This window comes from Prionailurus bengalensis, chromosome E4 (assembly GCF_016509475.1).
Source record: "Prionailurus bengalensis isolate Pbe53 chromosome E4, Fcat_Pben_1.1_paternal_pri, whole genome shotgun sequence".
Lineage (NCBI taxonomy): Eukaryota > Metazoa > Chordata > Mammalia > Carnivora > Felidae > Prionailurus > Prionailurus bengalensis.
In genome coordinates this window covers 32,393,887-32,420,786 of record NC_057360.1, presented here as the reverse complement: position 1 = coordinate 32,420,786, position 26,900 = coordinate 32,393,887, and the positions used below count along the sequence as shown (strand labels likewise).

Below are 26,900 nucleotides of genomic sequence, written 5' to 3'. Positions count from 1 at the left end.
TATGCCTGGTAAGGGATGTGCATTGGGTCACATAGTTCAGCTGTGGTTGCGTTCGGCTGTGATCTGTATGGGTCTGCAAAGCCCTCATATGCCCAGTGTTCCTTCCTGGAAAACTCTTGCCAGGTGGCCTGGTAGATCCCTCCCAGCACTTACTGTTGGTTCTAACAAGGGAGGTTGGAATGGCTCAGCAAAATACCTTTCTAAGGCCATCTGTGGACAGGTAATGGAAAAAGGAAATTCCTGTTGGTTTGATCAATTTACATGGAAAATATTAAACCAATGAGCTTTCCTTGGTGCAGCTACCCAAGCAGATGGTGAAAGGGAGCACACCATTCGTGCAGGTTATTGTAATGCCCCTGGGCCAGCCAGAATTTCTTCAGCTGGCTTCTTGCTGTGGGAAGACAGTTTGCGGAAGTGGTAGAATGCATTGTCAAAGTGGAATAAAAATACCCACCCTGGTGTGCAGGTTCCCCTTCCTCTCTGAGGGCACTGCCTCTCACTCCTCCTGACTGTAGCGGGACTCCTTGTGCCTTTGATGTTCAAGGAGCCTGGAAGCCAAAGAGGCCCTAAGAATGGGCCTTACCTGTTTGTGTGGTGTCTTGAGCCCAAACCGTCAAAAGCTAAATCAAGCCCATTTCTTCTGCCAGCGAATGTTTGCAGATTCTACTTCATCATTTATGCATTAAATTCACCTCTGTATTACATAGCAGCCTTCAGTCTAATAAAATCTTGTCAGAGCAAGATCCAGAAATTGACCTGCTCTCTCTTGTTTTTGTACGTTTGTCTAGTGGTGTAAGTCTGAAATTGATGGACTTCACGCAAATTTTACAAGATGCTTCTGCCTTTCAGCATCTATTATGTATTTTAAACTATTGGGCGTCCCTAAGCAGCGGGCAATGGGGCAAGCAAGACCCAGAGCCTGGCTACTTTGACTCAATGTGTCCACACATATTGAGTGAGCTCAGTAGTTTGTCGGTGACTCTGAACAATAAGAACTTCTTTCTTTTACTTTTGGTGTTTGGCTCTGAACTGTGTCCTAATTCTGCCCTGTAGCCAGTAGTCTGGGATGCCATGAGGGAAGAATGTGAAGAAAGGCAGTAGGAGGCACATCACTTATCAGATACTACCAATTAGCCAGTGCTTTTTATATGCCAGGTGTTATACTCAGTACCTCTTCTGTGTTACCGTATTTAGTCATGACAATTTTTTTTTTCACTTTATGTATGAGGGAAACAAGCCTCAGGGAGATTAAGTAATCTGCTCAGGATCACACAGCCGTGTGGTTTGGGCTAGAATTGGATCCCAGTTCTGACTGTAAAGTCCATGTTCTTAAGTGCTACACTGCACTGCCTGCTGAGCCAGAGATTTGTCCCATGTAGTGTCCCTGTTTGCGTTTATTCTGCCTGTTTCAAAAACAACTTCAGGTAAGATGACACACCCACATCTCATTTTCTCCTTGTTGCCAGGTTCTGTGTCTCATTCTCCCTTTCTCTTACCAGTCCTGTGCCCCTTCCTGACTTGACCTTACTTTTACCAGCCTTACATGTGGGTGGGTGATGGATGAAGACAGGCCGGTGACACCTGGGCCCAAAGAGACTCCAGAGTCCTGAGGAAGAGAGACTGTATCAGATCTTGCCCTCCACCCTGGCTTTTTGCAGGGCTGTTGCCAGGGATGGAGGGATGCAGAACCCATCTTGGTTCTTGGCTAGCTTGTTGGCCCCACCCTGTTCTTACTCTGGGACAGAGTTTTCAGTCTTGGGTGTGACTTTTTCACCTAAGAACAATGAATAACTAAACCAATCCTCTTTTAGTAGATATATGAATAAAATTTGTGAGAAGTATGCTAGAAACATTGTCTAGGGGACTATTTGAAAGATGCAAACAGTCCACACGCAATCTAATGACTTCTTTTGTTTTTACTTTAGATGCAGCAGCAAGAGTACTGCTCGCTGAAGTCCAGCCTTTCGGCCTTTGCCCTGGGGCTGGGTCGCCTCCTCTGCTATTGGTGGCTGGCAGAGCTGATGGTTCACCTCATGTACATGCACGCCATCTACAGCAGCGCCCCTCTCCTGAGGGCTGTCTCTTGTTGGACCTTAGGTAATTGTGGAAATGACTGTCGGGAGAACGAGCATCAAGAGTCAGCTTCAGAGTGAAGCTGGACCGGGGGCAGGCGGGGTGTAGTTGCCTTGAGCAAACGCTCTTTTTTTTTTTTTTTGGTTTTTCAACCTTGTTCGTCTTGTGGCCAAGACATGCATGTGTGAAGTGGCTGGTGGATGTGAGGGCCAGGCTTTTTGGTCTGGGAGCCGAGGATGGTAGGGATCCCTTTTCATCATGGAATCCTGCTAAGCTTGGCTGGGTCTGCATCTTCATGGTGTGGCCAGCACTGGACTTAACAGCGCATAAGAGATGCGGGGGTGCAGGGGCAGCCTTTGAGTCCCTGCAAAGAGGTAATGCTCCAAGACTGAGTTGTCCTGTGGTATTCTTTGTGGTTCTTGTGTATGATAATAAAGAAACAAATACGAGCTTTAGAATCAGACAGACATGGGTGTGAATCTCAGCTCCACGAACCACTAGTGGGCAGCCTTTGACAGCTTACTAAACCTCTCCATAGCTTCATCTTAGGAGATGAGCAGACTTGCTTTTGCAGGTTTTTCTTCCCCTTACGTTGATTTATTTTTGAGAGAGAGAGAGAGAGAGAGTACGTGCATGAGTAGGGGAGGGGCAGAGAGAGAGGAAACAAAGAATCCCAAGCAGGCTCCACACTGTCAGTGCAGAGCCTGATGTGGGTCTCGATCTCACAAGAGAGATCATGACCTGATCCGAAGTCAAGAATCAGACGCTTAACTGACTGAGTCACCCAGGTGCCCCTGCAGGGTTGTTTTGAGGATTAAATAGAGCCATGCAGGTGAAGGGCTTAGCTCATACTGGTAGGTAGAATGAATGGTGTGTGCCCATGTATGTCCCTCTATTGCCCCACCCCTTTTTTTGTCTATGCAAGTAGGTGGAATGGAGGTGATTTCCTAAGCAGGGCGCAATTTCTAGTATAGGACTTGTCTGTGGAGAAACCATTGTTCTTTAGTTCTCTGGTCAAAACAGCAGAGACCGTGCCCCTTTCTGAACAAAATCTCATTTCCTTGTTTGCTCTCCTTTTAAGAACTCCTGTGGTAGCTGAATTCAGCCCTGTGGTCTGACCTCTAGCCTGTAGCTCCAATGGGAAATGTGTGATCTTCCAGCCAGATTAAGCCGCTCCCCACGGAGGGCAAGAGTACAAACCTGATGCCTTATCTCTTTGGTGATTTATAGATTTTTTTAAAAGTCTTGATTGTCCTTGGTATCACACGTGCTTAATCAGAATGTTTTCAAGGGAGATATGTTTTAGGGTTGGAAAAATACTGAGTTGTTTTAATTACAGTTTCTTTATTTCCCTCAAACATATCTTTTTTTATAGTTGGAGGGTAACTAATGTAAAGTTTTAATGATCTGCTTAGACAAACAGAATAGGATTAAATGTTGACATGCTAAATCAGATCCCAGTTGTACTGTATCCAAATTAAGACACTACCAGTTTGGGTGATTCTAACTGGGAATAACAGAAAGCACAACTCAAAATGGGGTTTAAACAAGGAAAAGCTGTTATCTCGATGGTCAGCACCAGGGGCGGTAAATCCAGGGACTCCGAAAAGTCATCACTGATTCATTTGGGGATCTGTCACTCGGCTTAAGAACTAACCAGATTCCTAGAAGCCCTTTGTTTACATCTGCAACCCATCACCTTCTGTCACCCTCTCCTGAGTTTTGGTTGTGTCATTCATTCCCTTTTTTTTTTTTTTTAACTGAAAAACAGAGACTTTATTTTTAGAGCAGTTTTAGGTTTATAGAAAAATGGAGAGGAAAGTACGGAGATGTCCCATGCATTCCCTGGCCCTCACACGTGCACAGCCTCCACGACTACCAATGTCTCCACTGGGGCAGTGCGTTTGTTACAGCTGATGGACCTACATCCATGCATCATTATGACCTGAAATCTATCATTTATATTAGGATTAACTCTTGGAGTTTGTGGTACAGTTTCTGGATTTTGACAGATGTATAATGACATGTATCCACCACTGTAAGGTCACAGAGTAGTTTCACAGCCCTGAAAATCCTTGGTGTTCTTTCTTCTCATCCCTTCCTCCCTTCTAACCCCCAGAAACCACTGATCTTTTTATCATCTCCGTAGTTTTGCCTTTTTCAGAATGTCATGTAATTGGAAACATACAGTATGGAGCTTTTTCAGATTGACATCTTTCACTTAGAACTATTATGCATTTAAGGTTCCTTCATGTCTTTTCATGGCATGATAGCTCATTTATTTTTAGTGCTGAATAATCCATTGTCTAGATGTACCACAGTTTGCCCACTGAAAGACCTCTTAGTTGCTTCTAAGTTTTATAATCAGGAGTAAGTGTGCTACAAACATTCGTGTGCATGTTTTTGTGGGGATACAAGTTTTAAACTCCTTTGGATAGAGACTAAGGAGTGCAATTTTTGGATTGGATGGTAAAGAGTGTATTCAGTTTTATAAGAAACTGCCAAACTGTTTTCCAAAGTGGCTGTATCATTTTGCATTGTCACCAGCAATGAATGAGTTCCTATTACTCTGCGTTCTTGTCAGCATTTGGTGTTGTCAGTGTTTTGTATTTTGGCTACTCTAATAGCTATAGAGTAGTATTTCACTCGTTTTAATTTGCAGTTCTCCAGTGACATTTGACATAGAGCATCTTTTTCCCCATCAACAACATATCCTTTCATGATGTCTGTTAAGGTCTTTTGCCTTTTTTTAAATGGATTTTCTTTTTTTTTATTGTTGATTTTTAATGGTTCTTCGTGTACTTTAGATAACAGTCCTTTATCAGACAGATGTTCTGCAAATATTTTCTCCTAGTCTGTGGCTTGTCTTCTCATTCTATTGGCAGTGTCTTTCACAGAACAATAGTTAAAAAATTCAGTAAGTTCAGCTTATCAACTCTTTTTGTCATGGATTATGCCCTTAGTGTTGTATCTAAGAAGTCATTGCCACATCCAAGGTCATCTAGATTTTCTCCTATGGTATCTTCCCAGAGTTTTATAGTTTTGCACTCTACAGTTAGATCTATACTCCATTTTCAGTTAATTTTTGTGAAGGGTGGAAAGTCTGTGTTTAGATTTTTTTTTCCATGTGGATGTTCCAGTACCATTTATTTATTTATTTATTTAGTTTTCTTTATTTTTGAGAGGCAGAGAGAGACAGAGCGTGTGTGGGGGAGGGGAAGAGAGAGATGGACATACAGAATCTGAAGCAGGCTCCAGGCTCTGAGCTGTCAGCACAGAGCCCGATGCAGGACCCGAACTCACAAACCGTGAGATCGTGACCTGAACTGAAGTCGGGCGCTCAACTGACTGAGCCATCCAGGCGCCCTCCAGTACCATTTATTGAGACTAACTTTGCTCACATTGTATTGCCTTTGCTCCTTTGTTAAAGGTTGATTGCGTGTATTTATGGGGGTCTCCTCGGTTTTATTGATCTTTTTGTTCTTTTGCGGGTGTCACACTGTCCTGATTACTGTAGCTTTACAGTGAGTCTTGAAGTCAGATAGTGTCAGTCCTCTTTCAATATTGTGTTAGCTATTCTGTGTCTTTTATCTTTCCATACAAACTTTAGAATCTGTTGATATCCACAAAATAACTTGATGGGATTTTGCCTTGAATAGATCAATTAGGGAAAAACTGATATCTTGACAATATTGAATCAATGAGCATGGGATACCTCTCCATTTAATTCTTTTTTGATTTGTGTAACATGTTTTATAGTTTTCCTTTTATATAACTTGTACTTATTTTGTTAAATTATACCTAAATATTTTTTGTGCTAATGTATATGGTATTGTTTTTAATTTCAAATTCCATGTGTTCATTGATGGTATCTAGGGAAGTGGTTGACTTTGGTATATTAGCCTTGTATCCTGAAGCCTTGCTACTATTGCTTATTTGTTCCAGGAGGTTTTATTGTTGTTGTTGACTCTTTGGAATTTTCTACGTAGACAATCATGTAACCTCCTTCCCAAAATATATGCTTTTTATTTCATTTCTTCTCTTATTGCATTAGCTGGGACTTCCAGTATGATGTTGAAAAGGAGTGATCAGAGGGGACATGCTTGCCTTTTTCCTGATCTTAATGGGGAAGCTTCTGGTTTTTCACCATTAAGTATGATGTTAGCTCTAGGTTTTTTGCAGATGCTTTTTATTGAGTTGAGTAAATTCTCCTCTATTCCTAGTTTGCTGAGAGGTTTTATCATGAATGGGTGTTGGACTTTGTCATATGCTTCCCCGCACCCCCCCCCCCCCCCCGGTCTGTTGATGTGATGGATTATATTAATCAGTTTTCAGACATTGAACCAGCCTTGCATAGTTGGGATAAATCTCACTTGTCATGGTGTATAATTGTTTTTATACATTATTGGATTTGGTTTGCTAATTCTTTTTATTACAATATTATTGACTATATTCCCTATTGTATAGTTTACCTGTGACTTATTTAGTAACTGAAATTTTGTACCTCTTGATCCTCTGATTTGCTAATATGTTGAGGATTTGTGCATCTGTGTTCATGAAGACATACTGGTCTGTAGTTTTCTTGTAATGTCTTTGTCTGAGTTTGGTATTAGGGTAATGCTGGCCTCCTAGAATGAGTTAAGAAGTATTCCCTCAAATTATGTCTTCTGGAAGAGATTGTAGTATTGGTATACTTTCTTCCTTAAATGTTTTTTTGTCTTGGAAGGTTATTAATTATTGATTCAATTTTTAAAATAGATATAAGTCTATTCTGTTTCTTTGTGAGTTGGCAGATTGTATCTTTTAAGGAATTGGTTCTTTTTATCTAAGTTATTGAATTTATGGGCATAGAGTTATTCATAATATTCCTTTATTATCCTTTTCATGTTCCTGGACTCTGTAGTGATATCTTCACTTTTATTCTCGTATTAGTAATGTATGTCTTCTCTCTTTTTTTTTCTTAACCTAGCTAGTGACTTACTGATTTTATCGATCAAAGAGCCAGCTTTTGGTTTTGTTGACATTTTTGTATTAATTTCCTATTTTTAATTTCATTGATGTCTGCTCTAATTTTTATTCTTTCTTCTGTTTACTTTGTATTTCATTTGCTCTTCTTTTTCTAGTTTCCTAAGATGGACACTTAAATTATTGATTATAGATCTTCTCTTCTAACATATACATTTAATGTTATAAATTTCTCTCTAAGCACTGTTTGCTGCATCCCATAAATTTTGATAAATTGTATTTTCATTTTTGTTTAGTTCAAAATATGTTTTAATTTTCTCGAGATTTCTGTGAACCATGTGTTATAATTATAAGTGAGTTTAATCTCCAAGTATTTTCCCCAGCTATCACTAGTATTGATTTCTAGTTTAATTCCATTATAGTCTAAGAAAAGATATTGTATGATTTCTATTCTTTTAAATTTATTTAGGTGTGTTTTATAGCCCAGCATATGATCTGTCCTGGTGAATGTTCCATGTGAGCTTGAGAAGAATGTGTATTCTGTTGTTGGATGAAGTATCTATAGATGTCAATTCTGTCCAGTTGACTGATGGTACTGTTCAACTATGTCTTCACTGATTTTCTGCCTGCTGGATCTGCCCGTTTTTTTTTTAATTAAAAAAATGAAAAAAAAATTTTTTTAGTGTTTATTTTTGAGAGAGAGCAAGCGAGCGAGCAGGGGAGAGGCAGAGAGAGAGACACACACAGAATCTGAAGTAGGCTCCAGGCTCCAAGCCATTAGCACAGAGCCCAACATGGGGCTCAAACTCACAAACCGTAAGATCATGACCTGAGCCGAAGTCGGATGCCCAACCGACTAAACCACCCAAGCACCCCTGGATCTGCCCATTTCTAATAAAGGGGTGTTGAAATATCCAACTGTAATAATGAATTTGGCTGTTTCTCTTTGCAGTGCTATCAGTTTTTGCCTCATGTATTTTGATCCTCTGTTGTTCAGTACATACACATTGAGGATTATTATGTCTTCTTAAAGAAGTGACTCTTTTATTGTTATGTAGTGTCCCTCTTTATCCATGATAATTTTCTTTCCTTGGAGGTTTAATGTGTCTGAAAATTAACCAAGCTACTGTGGCTTTCTTTTGATTAATGTTAACATGGTGTATCTTTCTCTATCCCTTTGCTTGTAATCTAAATGTGTCTTTATATTTAGACCAGGTTTACTTTAGACAGTATATAGTTGGGTCTTGTTTTTTGATTCATTCTGACAATCTTTGTATTTTATTTGGTGTATTTAGACCATTGGCATTTAAAGTGATTACTGATATAATTGGGTTAATAACTTCCATGTTCTTAATGTTGTCTATTCATTGCTCTTTTCTTGTTTTTTTTTTTTTTGTTCCTATTATTGCATGTCATTCTTTTTCTGCCTTTTGTGGTTTTGAGAATTTTTATCATTACATTTTCTCTTTTTTCTTAGCATATCCGATATACTTCTTTTTAACTTTTTAGTAGTTGCTCTAGAGTTGGCAGTATACATTTACAACTAACCCAAGACCACTTTCAGGTAATACTATATCCACTTCATGGTAGTACAAGTACCTTATGACAAAATATTTCTAATTCCTCCCTCTCATCACTTGTATAATTGCTGTCATTCATTTCATGTATATAAACTGTAGTCATACATTGTTGCTTTTGTTTTGAACAGAATCTTATCTCTTAGAATAAGTAAAGATAAAATAAAAACTTATTTATCTTTGCTCTTCCTTTTCTATGTTTTTATTTTTAAATGCTTATTTATTTTTGAAAGAGTGCACACACACATGTGCACATACACGTGCGCATGTGTGCAAGGGAGGGGAAGAGAGAGGGAGACAAAGGATCTTAAGTGGGCTCTTCACTGACAGCAGAGAGCCCGATGTGGGGCTCAAACCCACGAGCTGTGAGATCTTGATCTGAGCTGAAGTCAGACGCTTAACCAACTGAGCCACCCAGGTACCTCAGCTCTTCCTTTTTAAAAATGTAGATGTGAGTTTCTGATCTATGTTATTTTTATTTTCTCTGAAGAACTTTTTTTTTTTTTTTAATTTTTTTTTTCAACGTTTATTTTTGGGACAGAGAGAGACAGAGCATGAATGGGGGAAGGGCAGAGAGAGAGGGAGACACAGAATCGGAAACAGGCTCCAGGCTCTGAGCCATCAGCCCAGAGCCCGACGCGGGGCTCGAACTCACAGACCGCAAGATCGTGACCTGGCTGAAGTCGGATGCTTAACCGACTGCGCCACCCAGGCGCCCCTCTGAAGAACTTTTTAAAAACACTTATTGCAAGACTAATCTACCAGAAACAAATTCCACCATTTTTGTTTATCTGAGGAAGTCTTTATTTTTCATTCACTTTTGAAGGATCATTTTGCAGGATACAGAATTCTAGGTTGGTATTTTTTTTTCTCTCAATACTTTAAACATTCATACTTGTATGGTTTCCAAGGAGAAGTTGGATGTCACTCTTCCCTTTGTTCCTCTACAGTTTAGGTTCCCCACCCTCCTCTGCATTTATATTTGATCTTCTGCAGTTTGAGTATGATATGCCTAGGTGTAGTTTTTGGGGACATTTATTCTGTTTGGTGTTCTGTGAGCTTCCTGGATCTTTGGTTTGGTGTCTGTCTTTAATTTGGGGGAAATTCTGGGGCACCTGGGTGGCTCATTTGGTTAAACATCCAACTCTTGTTTTCAGCTCAGGTCCTTAGCTGTATCCAGTCTGCTAATGTGCCCATTAAAGGCACTCTTCATTTCTGTTAGTATTTTTGATGTCTGGCATTTCTTTTTGATTCTTAGCATTTCCATCTTTCTGCTTATGTTACCAATCTGTTCTTGCATACTGGCTACTTTTTTTTTTTTTTTTTTACAGAATGTTTTTTTTTTTTTTTAATTTTTTTTTTCAACATTTATTTATTTTTGGGACAGAGAGAGACAGAGCATGAACGGGGGAGGGGCAGAGAGAGAGGGAGACACAGAATCGGAAGCAGGCTCCAGGCTCTGAGCCATCAGCCCAGAGCCCGACGCGGGGCTCGAACTCACAGACCGCGAGATCGTGACCTGGCTGAAGTCGGACGCTTAACCGACTGCGCCACCCAGGCACCCCCTGGCTACTTTTTCCATTAGAGTTCTGAGTGTATTAATCATGGTTGTTTTAAATTCCTGATCTGATAATTCTAATATCCCTGCCATAACTGAGTCTGGTTCTGATGCTTTCTCAGTGTCTTTAAACTGTGGGGTATTGATTGATTGATTGATTGCTTTTTAGTATGCCTTGTAAATTTTTTGAAAGGTGGACATAATGTAGTGAGTAAAAAAGAACTTCAGTAAAGGCCTTTAGTAATATAATGGTAAGGTGTTGGGAAGGGGAAGTGTTCTGTAGTTCTGTGATTAGGTCTCAGTCTTTTATAAGCCTTGTCCCTGTGCTGTGAATTTCACAAGTGATTCTTTTTTTTTTTTTTTTTTTTTTTTAACCCCTCAACCCTCTTAGCTAGTGTAGGATGGCTAGAGGGGACTGGAGTTGGGTGTTTCTCTTCCCTTCATGTAGAAGACCAAAGCAGACTAGAATTGAGTATTTTCTATCTCCTGGGTTGGTTAGGCTTTGGTAAAACCCCAATAGGTTAGGGTATGGTAAAATAGTTTGTCTGGAGGGCAAGCCTTGTTAAGAAGAATGGAATGCTCTGGTGTATTTCCAGATGTTTATTTTACCCCTCTCCCTGCCAGGAGCATGGGGGATTTTTCTCTAATCTCCATCCTGAGAGTGTGGTAGAACTCCTGGACATAAAGCTCACAAAAGTGCAGGGGCCTCCCTATGACTTTATTCCCCTGTGGTTTTTAACTCTCAGACTTTTCCACACCGAGCCTCCAGCAGTATCGTTTACAGTCCAGATTTTCACACCCCTGTACCTGTTCCCATAGGGATTTCTGCTCCAGTAAGTTGTGATTCTCTGGGTACACCTGTCTCCATGTTTTGGCAGCCATTTGCCCTGTGACCTCACTTCTCTGATCCACCTAAGAATATTTGTAATTATCAGTTTGTTTAGCTTTTTATTTTTTACTAGGGTGCAGTGATGACTTCTTTGCTCTTTACATGCTGGACCGGAAACCAGAAATCTATTCCCTTCCTTTTCATTATAGTTTTACCACAGTTAAATCTCTAAAATTGCATATTTTAAGAAATCTTCATATAAAAATTCATACTTGGTGTGTTATTCTGTGACTTGACTTCTTTGCCTAAAAGTGTGTTTTTGAGACTCATCATGTTGATACATGTTACCATAGGTAGCGTTTTCACTGTTGTATAGCATGCCAGTGTATGCATATACTACAAATTATTTGTCTATTAATAGAAGGATATTTGAATTTATCCCAGGGTTTTGCTATTATGCATAATGCTGTTTCTGTAGATTTCTTGGAGAACATGTGCAACGAAAGTAGCTTTCAAATTCTTTGGCCCATAGTAAGAAATGCCTTTTGCATTACAGATGTGTGTGTGTGTGTGTGTGTGTGTGTGTGTGCGCACTGCAACTTTATTCATTCATCTATCAGTGGACACTTAGGTTGCTTCCATATTTTGGGTATTGTAAATAATGCTGCAGTGAACATAGGGGTGCATACATCTTTTTGAATTAGTATTTTCATTTTTTTTTTGGTTAAATACACAGTAGTGGAATTGCTGGATTGTATGGTATTGACATTTAATTTTGAAAATGTGGTGTGAATTAGATCTCATAGCTTTAATTTGCATTTCCTTGATTACTAATGAATTTGAGCATCTTTTAGTAGTTTGTAAGACTTTAGTATATCATTTTCAGCAAAAATGCCTATTGATAACTTTTGCCCATTTTTCCAGTGGGATTTTTGTGTTTTCCTCATGAATCCAAAGGACTTATTTATTACTGTGTTTTCCCAGTTACATGTGCTTTTGAAAATATGAATATCTTCTGGTTTGTGGTTTGACTTTTGAATTTTTATCTTTTGATGAACAGAATTTATTTTAATGTAGCTGAATTTATGAATTTTACTTTATGGTTGTCACACTTTGGAGAGTTAAAAAAAACTTTTCCCGACCCTCAGGTCATAAAGACATTTGCCTGTGAGACCTTTCATTATTATAGAAACAGTACATGTGCATTGCAGAAACACCCCACCAACCTTTCTCCTCTGATGTCTAATGGCCATAATGGGTGCTATATGCCCACATTGTAATTAGCCTTGTGCAAAGGGAATAGATGTCCCATGATTGGTTTACGATTAGAAATTTCTTCCAGGTCACCGTGAGAGGGGAGGTAGGAGGGAGTTTGAACACTTGAACAAAATTGCATTTTCAATGGAAAGGATTGTGGGAGGGTTTGTTTGGTGGGCAGCCAGTAATGTTTGCTTCTGAGTAGGAAGTAGAGAACAGTGTCTTGGAGATTTCTTCTCAAACAGAAAGTTCTGAAAGTTAGTGTGGGACAGCCAGGAAAATAAGATCTCAATTTTTTATAATTGATATTTCATGTCACTCTTAAAGCAATTTAGCTTTTATGATTTGCAGAGTGGCATAAGTCCCATTTTACATTTCTATTTCACACTGCTAGTCTTGTCGTGATTATCAGTTAGTAACCCCTTTCATTCTCTAATGTGTCCTTATAGTGTCACCTTAGTGATAACCTTTTCTTGGACAACCGGTATTCAGACTCCATTTGAATTTGAATTCTGACTTAAAACAGGAAAGTCTTCATATCAACCCTCTCCAACTTGAAAGTAACTTTTACTCTCAATACCCTTAGCACTGGAGTATTTATTATTTGAGCTATGTCCTATTAATTAATTAATGTCCTATCGTTGCTCCATTCAGTAAGTATTTATTAAGTGCCATGCATTAGACTTGGTTGGAGGGTTGCAAAGGTGAATGAGATACAGATTTTGTTCTTCAGAAGCTTATTCTAGTGAAGTCATACATGAAGATCATTGTTTTCTCTTTTTCTTAAAGTTTACTTATTTTTGAGAGAGAGAGAGAGAGACAGAGACAGACAGAGACAGACAGAGACAGACAGACACAGACGCTGAGAGAGAATCCCAAGCAAGCTTTGTAGTAGTGTGGAGACTGACATGGGGGCTCAAACCCATGAACCATGAGATCATGACCTGAGCCAAAACCAAGAATCAGAGGCTTAACTGGCTGAGCCATCCAGGTGCCCAAGAACATTGTTTTCTTACTGCATATACAGTTTTATAGTACTGAGACAGATGTCTGTATGGATTCAGTGGGGCAGAGGGTATGAAAGAGGATGGGGTTACTCTTCACCTCCTGCTACCTCTGGAAATAGGGGTGAGTTGCAAAGGTTTTGTAGAGGGGCTCATGCTTCAGTTGATTCTTAAAATGGATGGGCAGGGCTGAGGGGGAGGGCTTAGGGCTGCAGCATACACAAAGGTCCTGCTTGGTATGGGTTACTGTGGTGCACTTGGGACTGTAAACTGTAAGTGGAGCTGGATATGGAGTCTCACATATAGTGAGAGATTCTTCCGGAAAGACAGGGGTTTTTTAATGGATAACTTGGAACAATGCTAAGGACGATATACTTTACCTTTTAGGCGATAGGATGCCGTGGAAATAATTTAACTACTTTGGTCATTTTAAATACTCAAACTGTGAAAACCATCAAGTGTTTAAGCAGAGAGGAAACAGAATGAGAATTGGGGTTTAGAATATCACTCTGCCTGCAGTGCAGGATATGAATCAGGGCGGAGTAAGACTGTAAATAGGAAAATCGGTTAGAATGTGGTCCATCTCTTCATTCAACAAATGTGAAAGAGCCAGATGGCATTTTACATGACGGACTGTTAGTTAACCAGGAGCCAGACGGTCAGGACTTGAGTGGAGCAGGGGGCTGAAGAAGAAGAAGGTGAAAGTGAGGAAAGAGAAAGATGGAAGTAAGGTCAGTGGTGTCTCCCTCACCATTGTGAAAGGGAGGTGACAGAGGGACGAGTCTAGAGAGTTTAGAGTTGAGGTGATGACTGACACTTCCGTTCACCAGGAGCCAGGGATACAGGAGGATGAGGAGCAGGTTTTAGAGAAGAATGAAGAGTCCAGTTTTTGACAAGTTGAGTTTAAAATGGAACATCGAGGCAGAGACGTCTCTGCTACAGTTAGCTAGATGGCACTGGAGCTCGGGAGAGGGACTGGGGATGAGACAGACCCTTGAAAGCCATCACATGTAGTGTTCCTGGGTATGAAGGGACCAGCAAATGTGTCGAGTGAGAAAAAAAAGGAGGGTCGTGGATAGAACTTGAGGAAATGCCAGCAATTAAGAGGCAGGCAGAAAAGGAGGTGCCAGCAACAGACGAGAAGGAATAGTAACCAGTGCAGGAGGAAGCAGATGGCTTTGTGAAGGTTTCAAGAAGAGAAGGATGCTCAGTTTATCAGAAATTGAAGAGAGGCCGGGGAAGAAGGGACAAAAGAGAGTCTGTTTCGTTTTGAAAGGTGCTGTGGGCTTTGGCCATGGTTGGCTTTTTCCACTGTTGATTCGGTCATTTATAGGGAGTTTCAATCAGGGCTGTAGAGTAATCAGAAGGGAGAAGATAGAGACAGTAGCCAGTATGCTGCTTTAGCGGTGCTCAGCAATGATGGCTGGTGTTTTGTGTCCCTGTCAGGGCAGCTCAGGTGCCCTTGCTCAGACCCAGCCCAGTGACCCTCACCTGCTCCTCTCTAGCCTTGTGGCAGTCCTGCCTTCCCCGTGTCTCTCCTCTGGGTGTCCCTTACCTCCAGGCTGCCATGGCTTTCCCTAGCTTTAGGGTCTGGGAGCTAATATCTTTTAAGATGCTCGGAGAGAGAAAGAAAACAAGCATTAAGGACTTAAAAGGCTTTCAAAGGCCATGGGGCCTTGGGTGCTGGTGTGCAGTTTCTCATTTCCTTCGGAAATAGTAAAGATATATTTCAATTTTTTTGGATCATTTCTATCCTCTTTCCTTCCGTAATGCCTTTTTCCCCCCATCCTGAATTTGCAGTACAGTGTGAGGCAGCAGCACAGCCCAAGTAAAAGCTGCCTGTCTGTCTTCTGCACCAGAAGATATGCAACTGGGCTTTCATCTCTGAGGACCTCAGGACTGGGCAATATTCTGCCCTGCCCAGAAATGACCCATCCTGAGCACCTCTAAGTAGAGCAAGAGCTCTCCTTCTACAGCTAGAAAAGGAACTATGCCACCACCTTTGGTGTCTGTCTCTCCCTGGTGCTCACCAGGGCGCTGCTTGGGTGCTGAATGCACCCTTCATATGCATGTTCAGGTGAAGAAAATACATTTTGTAGGGACGCTGCCTAGTGAATGACATTACATTGGTGTTAATGAGTGAGCAGACATCCAAGCCAGTGACTGAGCCATGATTTTGCATAAAGTGCCAAAGGGGGATCCTGCACCTTATGTTTTTATTCCAAAGAGTGATGACTGCAAAGTTAACAGGAATAGGGATGTAAATAGAGGTTGTTTACTGTGGGATTCGTTTGATGTGGTTAATCAAACAATGAGGATATTCACAAACTGTGTGGAAGGTATTAGATCCCCTCTTGCTGGAGATGGAAAATACAGTGGTGGCTGGCGTGGGGCTGACAGAGCTCAAGTGCTACTCAGTGTAATTAAGAGGACATTAGGGACTCCATGGCAACGGGGTGACATTTGTTTTTCTTTCATTCCCTGTAATACCCTCCTGGAGATGTCAGAATAGAATTTCCTTCCCGTTTATTTTATCCTTGCTCAGGGAGAGGTTGATTTCTTTTCCCTTCTACTTCAGTTTTCATTGAGGCTTAGAGCTCCTATAACCAGCTTCTTGGCTCAAGCTAGGCTCCAGGGAGATTTGCTGCATGAGTGCTGAGTAGGTAGAACTTTAGGGGCCTAGGAGTGGCACCATGTCAGGGCTGTGCCCGACCTGAATGGGGCTGCCTCTGTCTCCTGAGGGACTGTCCTGGCACCTCCATAACACTTTCTTACTGAAAGGATAGAACTTTAGAGAAAGAACACCACCATTTAAGAGGCACGTAGGGAAGGAGGAGTCGGCAACCAATGAGAAAGATTAGTAACCAATGCAGGAGGAACCAAATGGTTTTGTGAAGGTTTCAAGAATTAAAGAGAGGCCAAGTAAGAGGGGACCGAAGAGATTCTGTTTCATTTGGCAAGTAAGAAGCCATTGTTGACACTGGTTGTCTTGGAGGGGTATAACCCAGGGTTATAGGATGAGGGAGCAGTGAGAAAATAGAAGCAGTTTTGGGGAAACTTTAAATGTGTCTGCTGAAACCAGTGAAAAGCAGTCAGAAGGGCAGACACTAGTGTGAAAAGTGATAGTAATTGTAGCTTTCTGAAGGCCAATGGGAGGATGAATTCTATTAATATGCAGGAGTGTACAGGAAGAGGATGCTGAACAGCTCCTCTTTGTGTCTGATGAGTTCAAACAGGATTTCAGTGAAAGAGGGGAGACCTGAGCAGATACAGTCCTCAAGCAGTATGCCACAGGCCGAACATCTTCAAGGAGATACACAACCGTCCCATGGATAGCTGAAGACATGTGCGTCCTCTTCCCCAAAGAGGAAAACTCATCAGTCAGTGCATCCAGCTCCAGGGCCAGACTCTCGGGGAGGGGGGTGTCTGTGCCTCCTTGAGTTCTGCCATAATGTTAATACTCTGTAACCGTGGGCTCAGCTGTAGAGTTAGCCACCCCCAACACACTTGATGTGAAATGGTAGGAGAAGGGGATGTGAGTGAAGAGGAATATTAATGAAAATTTATATGTAAAGGCAGCAAATAAGAACAATAGGTAAATGTTTTAGAGCTAGTTCTGATCAGCTCTGCGACTTTCCTACTCTACTTCCCATTCTGTGTTTTTCTTGCCTTCAGCCACTACCTTTGTTGTTTGAGGTTCTTTGCCAGTGGTGTGATCCTAATCTTCATTCTCTTTTTGTTTTTTAAGATTTTATTTTTTTATTAAAAATTTTTTTTTCAACGTTTATTTATTTTGGGACAGAGAGAGACAGAGCATGAACGGGGGAGGGTCAGAGAGAGAGGGAGACACAGAATCAGAAACAGGCTCCAGGCTCTGAGCCATCAGCCCAGAGCTAAGATTTTATTTTTAAGAAATATCCACACTCAATGTGGTGCTCGAACTCACAACCTCGAGATCAGGAGTCAAGCCAGCCAGGCATCCCCCAATCTTCATTCCTGAGGGCTCTGAGCCCCTGGTAGTCCTGTATATATTTGGCCAACGTGATCTTCCCTTAACTAACCAGTAGGCATGGCAATACTAGGAGGTACCCTACAAGGTCCCCAAAGTTCCACGTGTACTCCTTTCTGCTTCCATTATATAGGGGTAACTATTTCCCCTTGATAGTGAGTGTTAATCTTCTCAGCTTACATAATTATCCCTCTTTACTTGTTCAGCTAGTTCTATGAGGAGCTCCAAATGGCTGGGTAATAGTAGACTTTGATTCAATGCAATCATTCTGTGTCCCCATATGAAAGCATTTCTTTGCTGGGTAATAAGATCTCTGATCTTTGATTGATCATTGATTTCCAGGGATGGGCAGCAACTATCGTAGGAGTGGACTAAAAGTATAATAGTGAGAGTGCCACTCCCATTTCTTGGATACTGACTACATATTTAACCTGTGGGTAAGAGTGCCATATGTAGTCACTGGTTCAGCGTACTTTCTACATCCTGTGGGTCAGCACCTGAACATCATAGGCAAAGACTGCATTCCAACATCATAAGACAATAACTTTCATCTGGTGCCATACTGGAACTATTGATAGACTATTCTGTAAGGCCAGCTGCTGCTGGATGGTGGCATAACGTCAGAAAATCCCATGATCTTACTCCCATTTGTACGAAGTGAGGTCACTAGATAGGAGCAAAGTTATGTCTGATGACATGACAGTCCATAAGACAGTCAGTGGTGGCAGAAGCATTATGAGTATGGAAAGCAAATCCATATCCAGAGTGCCATAACTCTCTGGCACTTCCAAGATGGAAAGGGTCCAGTAATTAACCTGATATTGGAGCAGAGAGGCTGGCAAGTTAGGCACTCAGCAGCAGTGATAGGTTAATTTGGTGAGGGCAGTCTGTGCTGATCTCACACAAAGCCTTTGTGCTACCACTATGGCGACTTTGGTCATGACTCTGTTTAAAATCATTAGAATGGCTTTGGAACGAGGCTGGCTGATATGCCCAGGGTGTCACCATGTTATTGAGAACAGCAGGGGCCCTTTGGTTGAGTATATGGATCACAGATATTCTCATTGGCCTCATTGTGAGGTGTTCACTTAAATATTTCTTCCCCACATCCTGTCAATACTCCTCCAAATATACCAAGGAGAGCCATCAGTGAACAGAGCTCTTTTTTCCCCCCTTTAATCAAGTCCTTATGGGGCCTTAGGTGTGGGATGAGAGAAGGATCACGATTAGCAGGAGTCAGCAAATTGGGAAAGTGAGGTCCCATCTCCTGCAGTGTATTTGTGATTTCAGGATCCTGAGTGTGTGTGGGCGTGTGTATGTGTGGGTGCGTGTGTGTGCGTATTGCATACACACGCACACACCCCCCACACGCACGCACACACACCCACCCCTCTTTCTTAAGGCTAAGTGGCATAAGGTGGATCTACTTGTCTTTCATTTGGATCTTGACCACACAGAAACTTCTCTAAGATAACCTATATTCTATTTCATTTCCGGTATGTTTGTATCTTACTAAGACATCTAGTATACTTGGCACTTCTAGTTTTATAGGTTCTATTATCAGGGTGCTATTAATGTACCAAGCCAATTTTAGGTCTCCTGTGAGAATGAGACAAACTTGTTTCTTATAGGTGAGTTAGGGACTCTGAACTGGAGGGGTAAAATTATCCTAAGGTAATGCCGTGGAGGTGTACTTTTGTCCCCACAAGGTTAAAATATACTACTTTGGATACTCACTAGTTATTACGAAATAGAAAAAGTTTTCCAGGCTAAAAGCTGGTGCCAGAGCCTCTGTGAATATGCCCCAATATGTCACATCTGGAAGAACATCTCTAATTGGAGTCCCTAACTGTATTAAATCTACAGTGATGCAAACTCATTCTCCAAGGCCCATCCATCTCCTGCACCTGCCAAATTGGTGAGTTAAATGGGGATTTGACTAGAATCATTTTACCTACATCTTTGGGATCTTTTGACGTTAGTCTTCATCTCTGCAATTTTATCAGAGATGCCATGATGCTGTTAGGTTACTGTTTTGATAGGGAGAGGAGTGCCTGTAGCTTCTCCTTCCTCCGGTGACAGCCTTTAATTCACACATCTAGGAGCAAGCTCTTTCCTCAAGAACTCAGATGGATATGGGGTCCCACTGGGCCTGCTGTGTAACAAATTCGGGTCAAAAATCTAGTTAGCATTGCCCTCGTTTGTTTCCACTCTGACTCACAGACCAGAATAGCATCTGGGGTTTCTATGACATTAGGGATAGCTCAGAGTGCATGTTCAACGATTCCCCCAAGTTCTGGATATTTTACTTTCTCTAGGAGCACAGCCATCCTAGGAAATGACCTAAGTGTCTTTAGGCCTTGCTTGGAAGAAGGAGAATCATATTATGTACTTGTAGAATTGTAGAGTTTTTTCTCTCATGGTGACTTAGTGTCTCCTTCATTCAAGAAGCCCTACATCTGTGAATCGATTCAGGTCTCGGATTTGGCTGAAGGTCTAGAACTATCATGGTGATTTAAGTCAGGTCTCTGTTTACTAAGACTTGATTTTTTTTCTGCCAGATATACGGATTTATAATAATGGCAGTAATGACAGCTAGCATTTATTGAGCACTTACTCTGTGTCAGCCTTTACCTTAAGGGCTTTACGTATATCTACATAGACCCCTCACAGCAACCCTATGAGTAGGTGAGGCTTTAATCTCTGTATTCCAGGTGAGGAACCAGACAAAAAGTTCAGTAACTTGTGCAGGGTGACTCATATGATTCCTCATCTACTTAAGGCCTGGGAGTTTCATAGTCTGTTAACTTTCACCAGAGATGTCTGTGGGTCAGAGCATCATGACTACTGAGCTGGCCATGTGGCTCACTGTGGTAACATGCCCACTTTGCCTCGGGCCAGGGTGGGGGTAGGTGCCGCTGCTTCATTTTTCACTTAAAGGAGCCTGGTCTCCCCATTGGAATCAAGAAGCTCATTGTCCCCTAACAGCACCCCTAGCTCAGAGAATGGCGTTGGCGGTGCATTTCAGAGATTCTTGGGCTCCCCTCACTAATGTATTTCTTCAAAGTCTTGGTGAAGGGAGTGTCATCTGGGTTCTCGTGGGGACATAATTAGGGGGTGGGTTTAGCAGGTCACCCACGATGAATTTACCCTGACATTCCTATCCCTTGAAATGATTCTGTTACTTCCTTCTATGATTTCCTAAAGAATTTCTGGCATCCCAGTCCCATAAGAATGGGTGATTGTGGTGACTGGGTTTCCAGACTCTCAAACAGCATCTCTGCCAGCTGCTGCAGTCGCCCTCCGGAATCCCCAGTTGCTGGTGATAGCGCACACGCAGATAATTCTGCTCATTGTACCATTTGTCCCTTTCTCCTCCATCTAGAATCTTCAGAAACCATTTCCACACATATTCGTCAGACTTTTGTCAATATAAAGTAACACAGTCTCGCAGTTCTTTTGGAGTGAAGAAAGCCTGGGGGCATGCTGGGGTCTAACCTAGATACAGGGGAGAAGTAGGTAGAGAGACCAGGAAAACTGACTTCTCTTGCACAGTAATTTCCTCCAGTGATTTCAGTAAAGAGTGCTCAGTCAAGGCCAGATCAGCCTTTTCTCACAGGAAAGTGGGGGGCTGCTTCTGCTGGCAAGGGATGCTCATGAAGGTTTGGGGGTTCAGAATATTCTGAGTAATCAAGAACCTCTACTTTGGCCCTTAGAGGTCCCATTCTTTTTTTTTTTAATTTTTAATTTTTTTTAACGTTTGTTTATTTTTGAGAGAGAGACAGTGCAAGCTGGGGAGGGGTAGGGAGAGAGGGAGACACAGAATCCGAAGCAGGCTCCAGGCCCTGAGCTATCAGCACGGGGCCTGATGCAGGACTGAAACTCACGAACTCGTGACCTGAGCCAAAGTTGGCTGCTCAAACAACTGAACCACCAGGGGTCCCATTCTTTATAGATTGGTGCTGTAACTTTTGTGTTAGATACTTCACAAGGGTGAGAATTCAGTTGATAACAGTCATTTGATAAACACAAGGATCAGACTTTTTGATTGGTTTTGGCTTTCTGAGTACTATGGTTACAGGACATAAGAGAGTTTGTCCTTCCTTCCTTCTTTTCCTTTTTCTTTCCTCTTTTTTCTTTTCTTTCTTTCCTTCCTTCCTTCCTTCCTTCCTTCCTTCCTTTCTCTTTCTTTTCTCCTCTCCCTTCCCTTCCCTTCCCTTCCCTTCCCTTCCCTTCCCTTCCCTTCCCTTCCCTTCCCTTCCCTTCCCTTCCCTTCCCTTCCCTTCCCTTCCCTTCCCTTCCCTTCCCTTCCCTTCCCTTCCTTTCCTTTCCTTTCCTTTCCTTTCCTTTCCTTTCCTTTCCTTTCCTTTTTTTTCTTTTCTTTTCTCAGAGTAATAAAAGATCCTTGGATTTCAACCCACTGCTTGAACTGAGAATTTAGGAATTTGGGCCTGCCATTCTCTTCTTCCTCTCCTGCTAAAGCTCTCCATGGGAGTTGGAAGTAAGCAGCCCGCATCATATTTCTTGAATTAAGGACACCACGCTCTTAATAATTGTAGCTCGGGTTCCCCAGGGAGGCTAGATTACAGGTGCATGTTAAGGGTTGTCTTGGAATTACCACCTGTGGAAGGAAAGGGATGGAAGCAGGACTGGGGCAGAGGGAGAATTGAGCTGTGATGCAATGGGAGCTTCAGTTGATCCTGTAGAAAGTTCTGAAAGTGAGATGATCCTTGACTGTTGTCCTAAGTGGAGTGAGGGGATGAGCCTTTATACCCACATGCCAATCAGTCCTTGGATGTGGCTGCCTCAGAAAGGATACGATGATGAGGCAGCTTTCTTGAGCCAAGGCAACCCCAAAGAGGCTAACAGTCTAGGGTTTCTGATGGTCACCCCCCCATGCCCCCATCAGGTGGGGTAATAAGTCCTTCCCTTCTGGAGGAATGTCTGAGCAGTATATCATCGTGTCCACCACAATAGTGTAGACTTGGCCATTCAGGGACTTGCCTTTAATGGTTACTGCTTTCCAGGTGACCACAGGCAACTGTTTATCAAACAGTTTCAACACTGTGCTCCTGAAGTTTCCAGAGCATCACTATCTATTATTAGCTGGATTTTCACTGCCTTAAGCCCTTAAGAATCCAGATAATCAAGATTCCCTAGATTTCCCTAAGGGCCTGATGTCTATAGCTAGCTACTTGAGTGTCAGTTTCTGAACCTTAGAAGTAGCAACAACAACGACAATGCTCTTTTGGATGATTAACATAGAAAGCCAAATGCATTAAATGGAAAAACAGGAAGGGCTGGAAACCACAGGGAGGGCTGGCAAACTGAACTCAGAGTTGTGTAGCCAGGATTAAACCCCAAGTTCTGTCACGGAGCTGATTCTGGGAAGGTGCTCCTGCCCCCATCACAGTTACTGTTGGTACCAGTCTCTGCAGTCCACACCATCAACACCAACATTGGCCACTGGGTGCCGTCATTAATGTCACTGCCACCAGATGTCCCTGTATGACTGGCAGACATTAGGTAAAATGCAGTCTCTTCCCCTCTAGGGAAACAAGTGTGTGGTATTTCCCATTCTCTAGTGGGAGGTAGGCTGCACCTGCTACAAAGACCCATAAGATGGGGAGTTCCCTGAACACAGCAGGGTAGAGTAGGAGCCAGGCAACCAAAGTAATGAAAATGTTCACTGTATCATTAAAAAACAAACTTGACCACTCACTCCATACTTCAGTCACCATCCTATCTCTTTTTTTCCCCCAACACAACAGTAGTAAGCTACTGCTTACATTTGCGCTCTATAAGATGATAATTTAACTTTTATCCCCCCCCCCCCCCTTATCCATATGCTCCTCATCCTTCTAGCCTTGCAGTAGGGTTATTTTCAGTTCTGCTTAGATGAGTGTGTAATGCTTTCATTATACGACAGGCTGAGTTGTGCCTGTACCATGATTATTTTCCTTTTACTCCCTGAAGTTAATGATTGTCTTTGTTTGATACTTTGTGTATTCATCCTCAGTTTATACCCCCATTCTCCTCCAACTATGTACATCTCTTTGGAATGTATTCACATAATTTATCAGTTTTATCGTCAAGTCTTTTCTAGAGCCTTTTGTCTGGTCTCCATCTGGATTTGTTGATCTCCAGGCCTGCTGCATAACTAACTGTTGTCCAGGGAAATTCCCCTCCCTGTTAACCTGGGGATTTGCTTTGCTTCTTTCTTATATCCTGGAACATGTGTTCTTTGAGTTACTCCCCCATTTTGGCAGAGCATATTTTTCAGTATGAAAAAGGGTATAGGGGAGGTCAATTTTTGATATCCTACATGTCTGAAATGTCTTTATTCTGCCTTCCTGATGATGTATAGGGTGGCTAGATAAAGGATTCAGAGTTGGATTCAGATCTTTCTTCACTAGATCTTTGGGAATGTTGCCACATTATCTTCTAGCTTGTGGTGTTACAGTGAAATCCAAGGCCGTTCTTTTTCTTGATCTTGTGTATGAAACTGGACTTTTAATCCTCCTTTTTGGGAGCCTTTAAGATATTTGTCCAGAATGTTCTAAAATTTCATAATGCTGCATCCTCAAAAAGGGAACTGATTTTCTTTAATTCTGAGTAATAGTCTTGAATTATTTTGCTAATGATTTCCCTCCCTCCTCTTTCTTCCCTCCCTCCCTCTCTTCCTTCCTCTCTCTCTTTCCTTTTATTCATTTGTTGGAGCTCCTAGACAGGGCTTCTAATTTTCTAGTGCTTTCTCTCCTATTTTTCATCTTTTTTGGGTTTTTTTGCTTTGTTTTCTGGACTATTTTTTCAGTTTTCTCTTCTGTCTCTTAGTATATTTTTAAAAATTTGGCTTTAATAGTTTTAATTTTCAAGAGCTCCTTTTTGGTTTTCACGTGTTGGTCTTGTATAGAGTTCTTTTATGATGGATCATGGTATCTTCTCATATTTCACTGATGATGTTACGTGTTTGGGGGGAGGGTTTCTTCTCTTTGCATTGCTCCTTCCTCCAGGTTCCTGTTTTCTCCTTTGTTTCTCTGGTGTCTTTCATGTTGATAAGTGAGTAGTGACTGTTGGCCATTCATTTTTGAGACTAAGGTTCTGAAAGGTAGGAGCAGAGTTTCTTTCTGCTGACTATTGTATCCCCAGTTAGGTTGCACATAAAATATGCCTGACTGCTGTAGTACCACCATGTAAGCTTTTATTTTTCTCAGAATAAGGGAAAAACCAGCAAGTCATTATTGATGGTGTAGCTACACTAGGAAGTTATCCGTGACTCAGGCTCCTTCCAGCTTTCTGTAGCTTGTGGATTCAAGGTGGCTTCACCATTAGGCCTTTAGATATGCATTCTAGGAGGGGAGACAAAAGGTTAAAGGTAAGTTTCAAATCCTACCTTTCATTGGAAAAGCAGTAATTTTCCCAGAAGCCCCATGGAATAGAAGATTGCTTACATTCTTATAGGACAAATATGGGTCACCGCCACTCATAGGTGCAAAGCATTCCGGGAAGGTGACTGTTTATAAGAGGGTACATTTTGAGCAAAATTAAAATTCTTTTTAGGAAGAAAGGGCAAATGGATAGGTGAATTGCTGTGTGTGCCACACCAAGCACAATATCTGGGATTTATATCCATTTTATTGAGTGGATGAATGAAGAAAGAGCACAAATCTACAGAGCACAGATACCCATATGCCAAGAAACAGACATTTAAAAATTAACACGTGGGGTTAATTGTGCTACACCAGTGTGAAAAATTAAGAATTCTTTGTGTTTTTGCCACTATAAACATGAATAAAAGTGGATTCTCTTGGGAAAATGCCATAACCAAAGGCAAATGGGGCGAGTTTGGTCCATTAAATTAGAAGTAATCTGGCATTGCTAGTATACCAAATTGAGTTCCAGTAACCAAAATGGGAGCACTGTTGATTTTCTCTGAACTAAGAGCCTGTCTTTATATGACTCTCTTGTTCTCATTTTTAAAAATGCTCATTCCCAATTTTATGCTTTCTTGCCCATTCTTTCACTCCAGTGACCTAGCTTATCCATGATGATATGGCCCATTGCTTTCTTATAAAGTTGGGGGTTGTATGTGTACATATGCTCATACATGGGCTATTTGAGTATTTCAGACCTAAATACTTAGTCCCAGTGTATCTATTGTGAGCAAACCTGGGAGAAGCTGGGAACATCTTCTCTGTGTCCTGAATGTGGTGCCATGTGCACTGGGTATCTTATCTGAGGCCTTCTTTGTGAGACAGGAGAGATGAGATGGTAAAGTTACTGGTGCTAGGAAAAGATTCCCTCTTATTTTCTGAGGGTTTCTTTTTGTGGCATCCCCTTCTGCTTTGGGCTGTGCCTTATTTTAGGTCCCAGACATTTGAGAAAAGAGAAGTGAGTGCCTCCTGAAAAATGGAGGCCAGGTAGATGTTCACTGCCAGCTAGGATAGACTTCCTACATAGCACTTGAGAGTTTTCCCCCAGCAGCAAACAGTTTTGTGCACATATTTGTCAGATGTTGATGGCTCTGAAGCCAGAGTAAGGTGCAAAGATTAGAGTATCTTGTTTGCAAAAAGTCAGTATGCAGCCCAGAAGACAGGCAGGCAGCAAATCAACATGCCCCTAACATAGAGTGAGGCCACTGTCACTTCTAGCCTTTGTACTTATCCTTGTTTCTCTAAGAGTGTCATCTCCCATGGCATTCCCTTCAGATTCTCGGTCATTCTTCCTAGCTATGTGTTGTTTGTGTTTCAAGCCTGACTTGGGCTAATAATGCCTAAGGGAAAAGTTACTACTTAAGGTGTATCAGCATTTCTTATCCACTTAATTGATTTGTGTGAGGTCAGACCTCATTTTTTGATATTTTTGGATAGTTACAACTTCACTAAGAAAATGTACTTGGCTTTCAGAAGCATCTACAATTAATTATTTCCGTCTAGCATTTCTTAGTAGGATCTCAGTCTCACTCAGTGTCATAACAAATAACTTAAAAAAAAATCAAGCCACAGGATCCCATTATGTTAACAAACCTCTTTGCTTTTCCGTGCGTCTGCAAACAAGGCCATAAATACCATTTGCTGTTGTGCTCATTGTCCTCGATTCTGTCGGCAGCCACATTAAGCAGCCACAATAAGTTCTGTCACAAATATTCTGAACTGTGGAATCTCACGGATGGAAACGAGAAATTTCATAAAATAGTCGGTACAAGACTTTCTTACAGCATCTGTAGATAAAGTTATAGTTCCAGAGCTGTTCGCCAAGAGCATGGGTTAGAAACATGGATCCGGACAGATATAGCCAGGGCCCCAAATTGTTATCCAAGATGGGAGAATAGGGGCCAGAGCTCAAAAGCCCAATAAAATTTAGATGGGTAACCAGGGTCTCCTAACCAGGAGCTTAGGAGGCTATCCTGAATCCTTGGAACAGAACTTTGCAGGCAAAGATTAGGTTTTTGAAACAATACTGATTAAGCCAGATGATAAATTTAAAGCTAGGGTTACAAGACAGATTAAAAGTTATCAAACTGGAACTACAAAGAACTTCTAAATATGAAGAACTCTCCAGATTTCTGCCTGGTGGGGGTTGGAGGGAGTCCACGGCTGATGAAGGAAAAAGACATGAGCAAGAGGTA

At 41.6% G+C, this 26,900-nt stretch overlaps 1 protein-coding gene across 2 annotated transcripts in view; it reads left to right on the top strand.

The window, feature by feature from the left end:
• The window catches only part of HHAT (hedgehog acyltransferase), a 306,476-nt gene that overhangs the window by 76,265 nt on the left and 203,311 nt on the right, over positions 1-26,900 (top strand). For both annotated transcript variants that reach the window (XM_043568904.1, XM_043568905.1), the window contains exon 7: positions 1,926-2,097. In XM_043568904.1, coding sequence (XP_043424839.1) covers positions 1,926-2,097 — 172 coding nt within the window. The remainder of the gene's footprint in view (positions 1-1,925; positions 2,098-26,900) is intronic.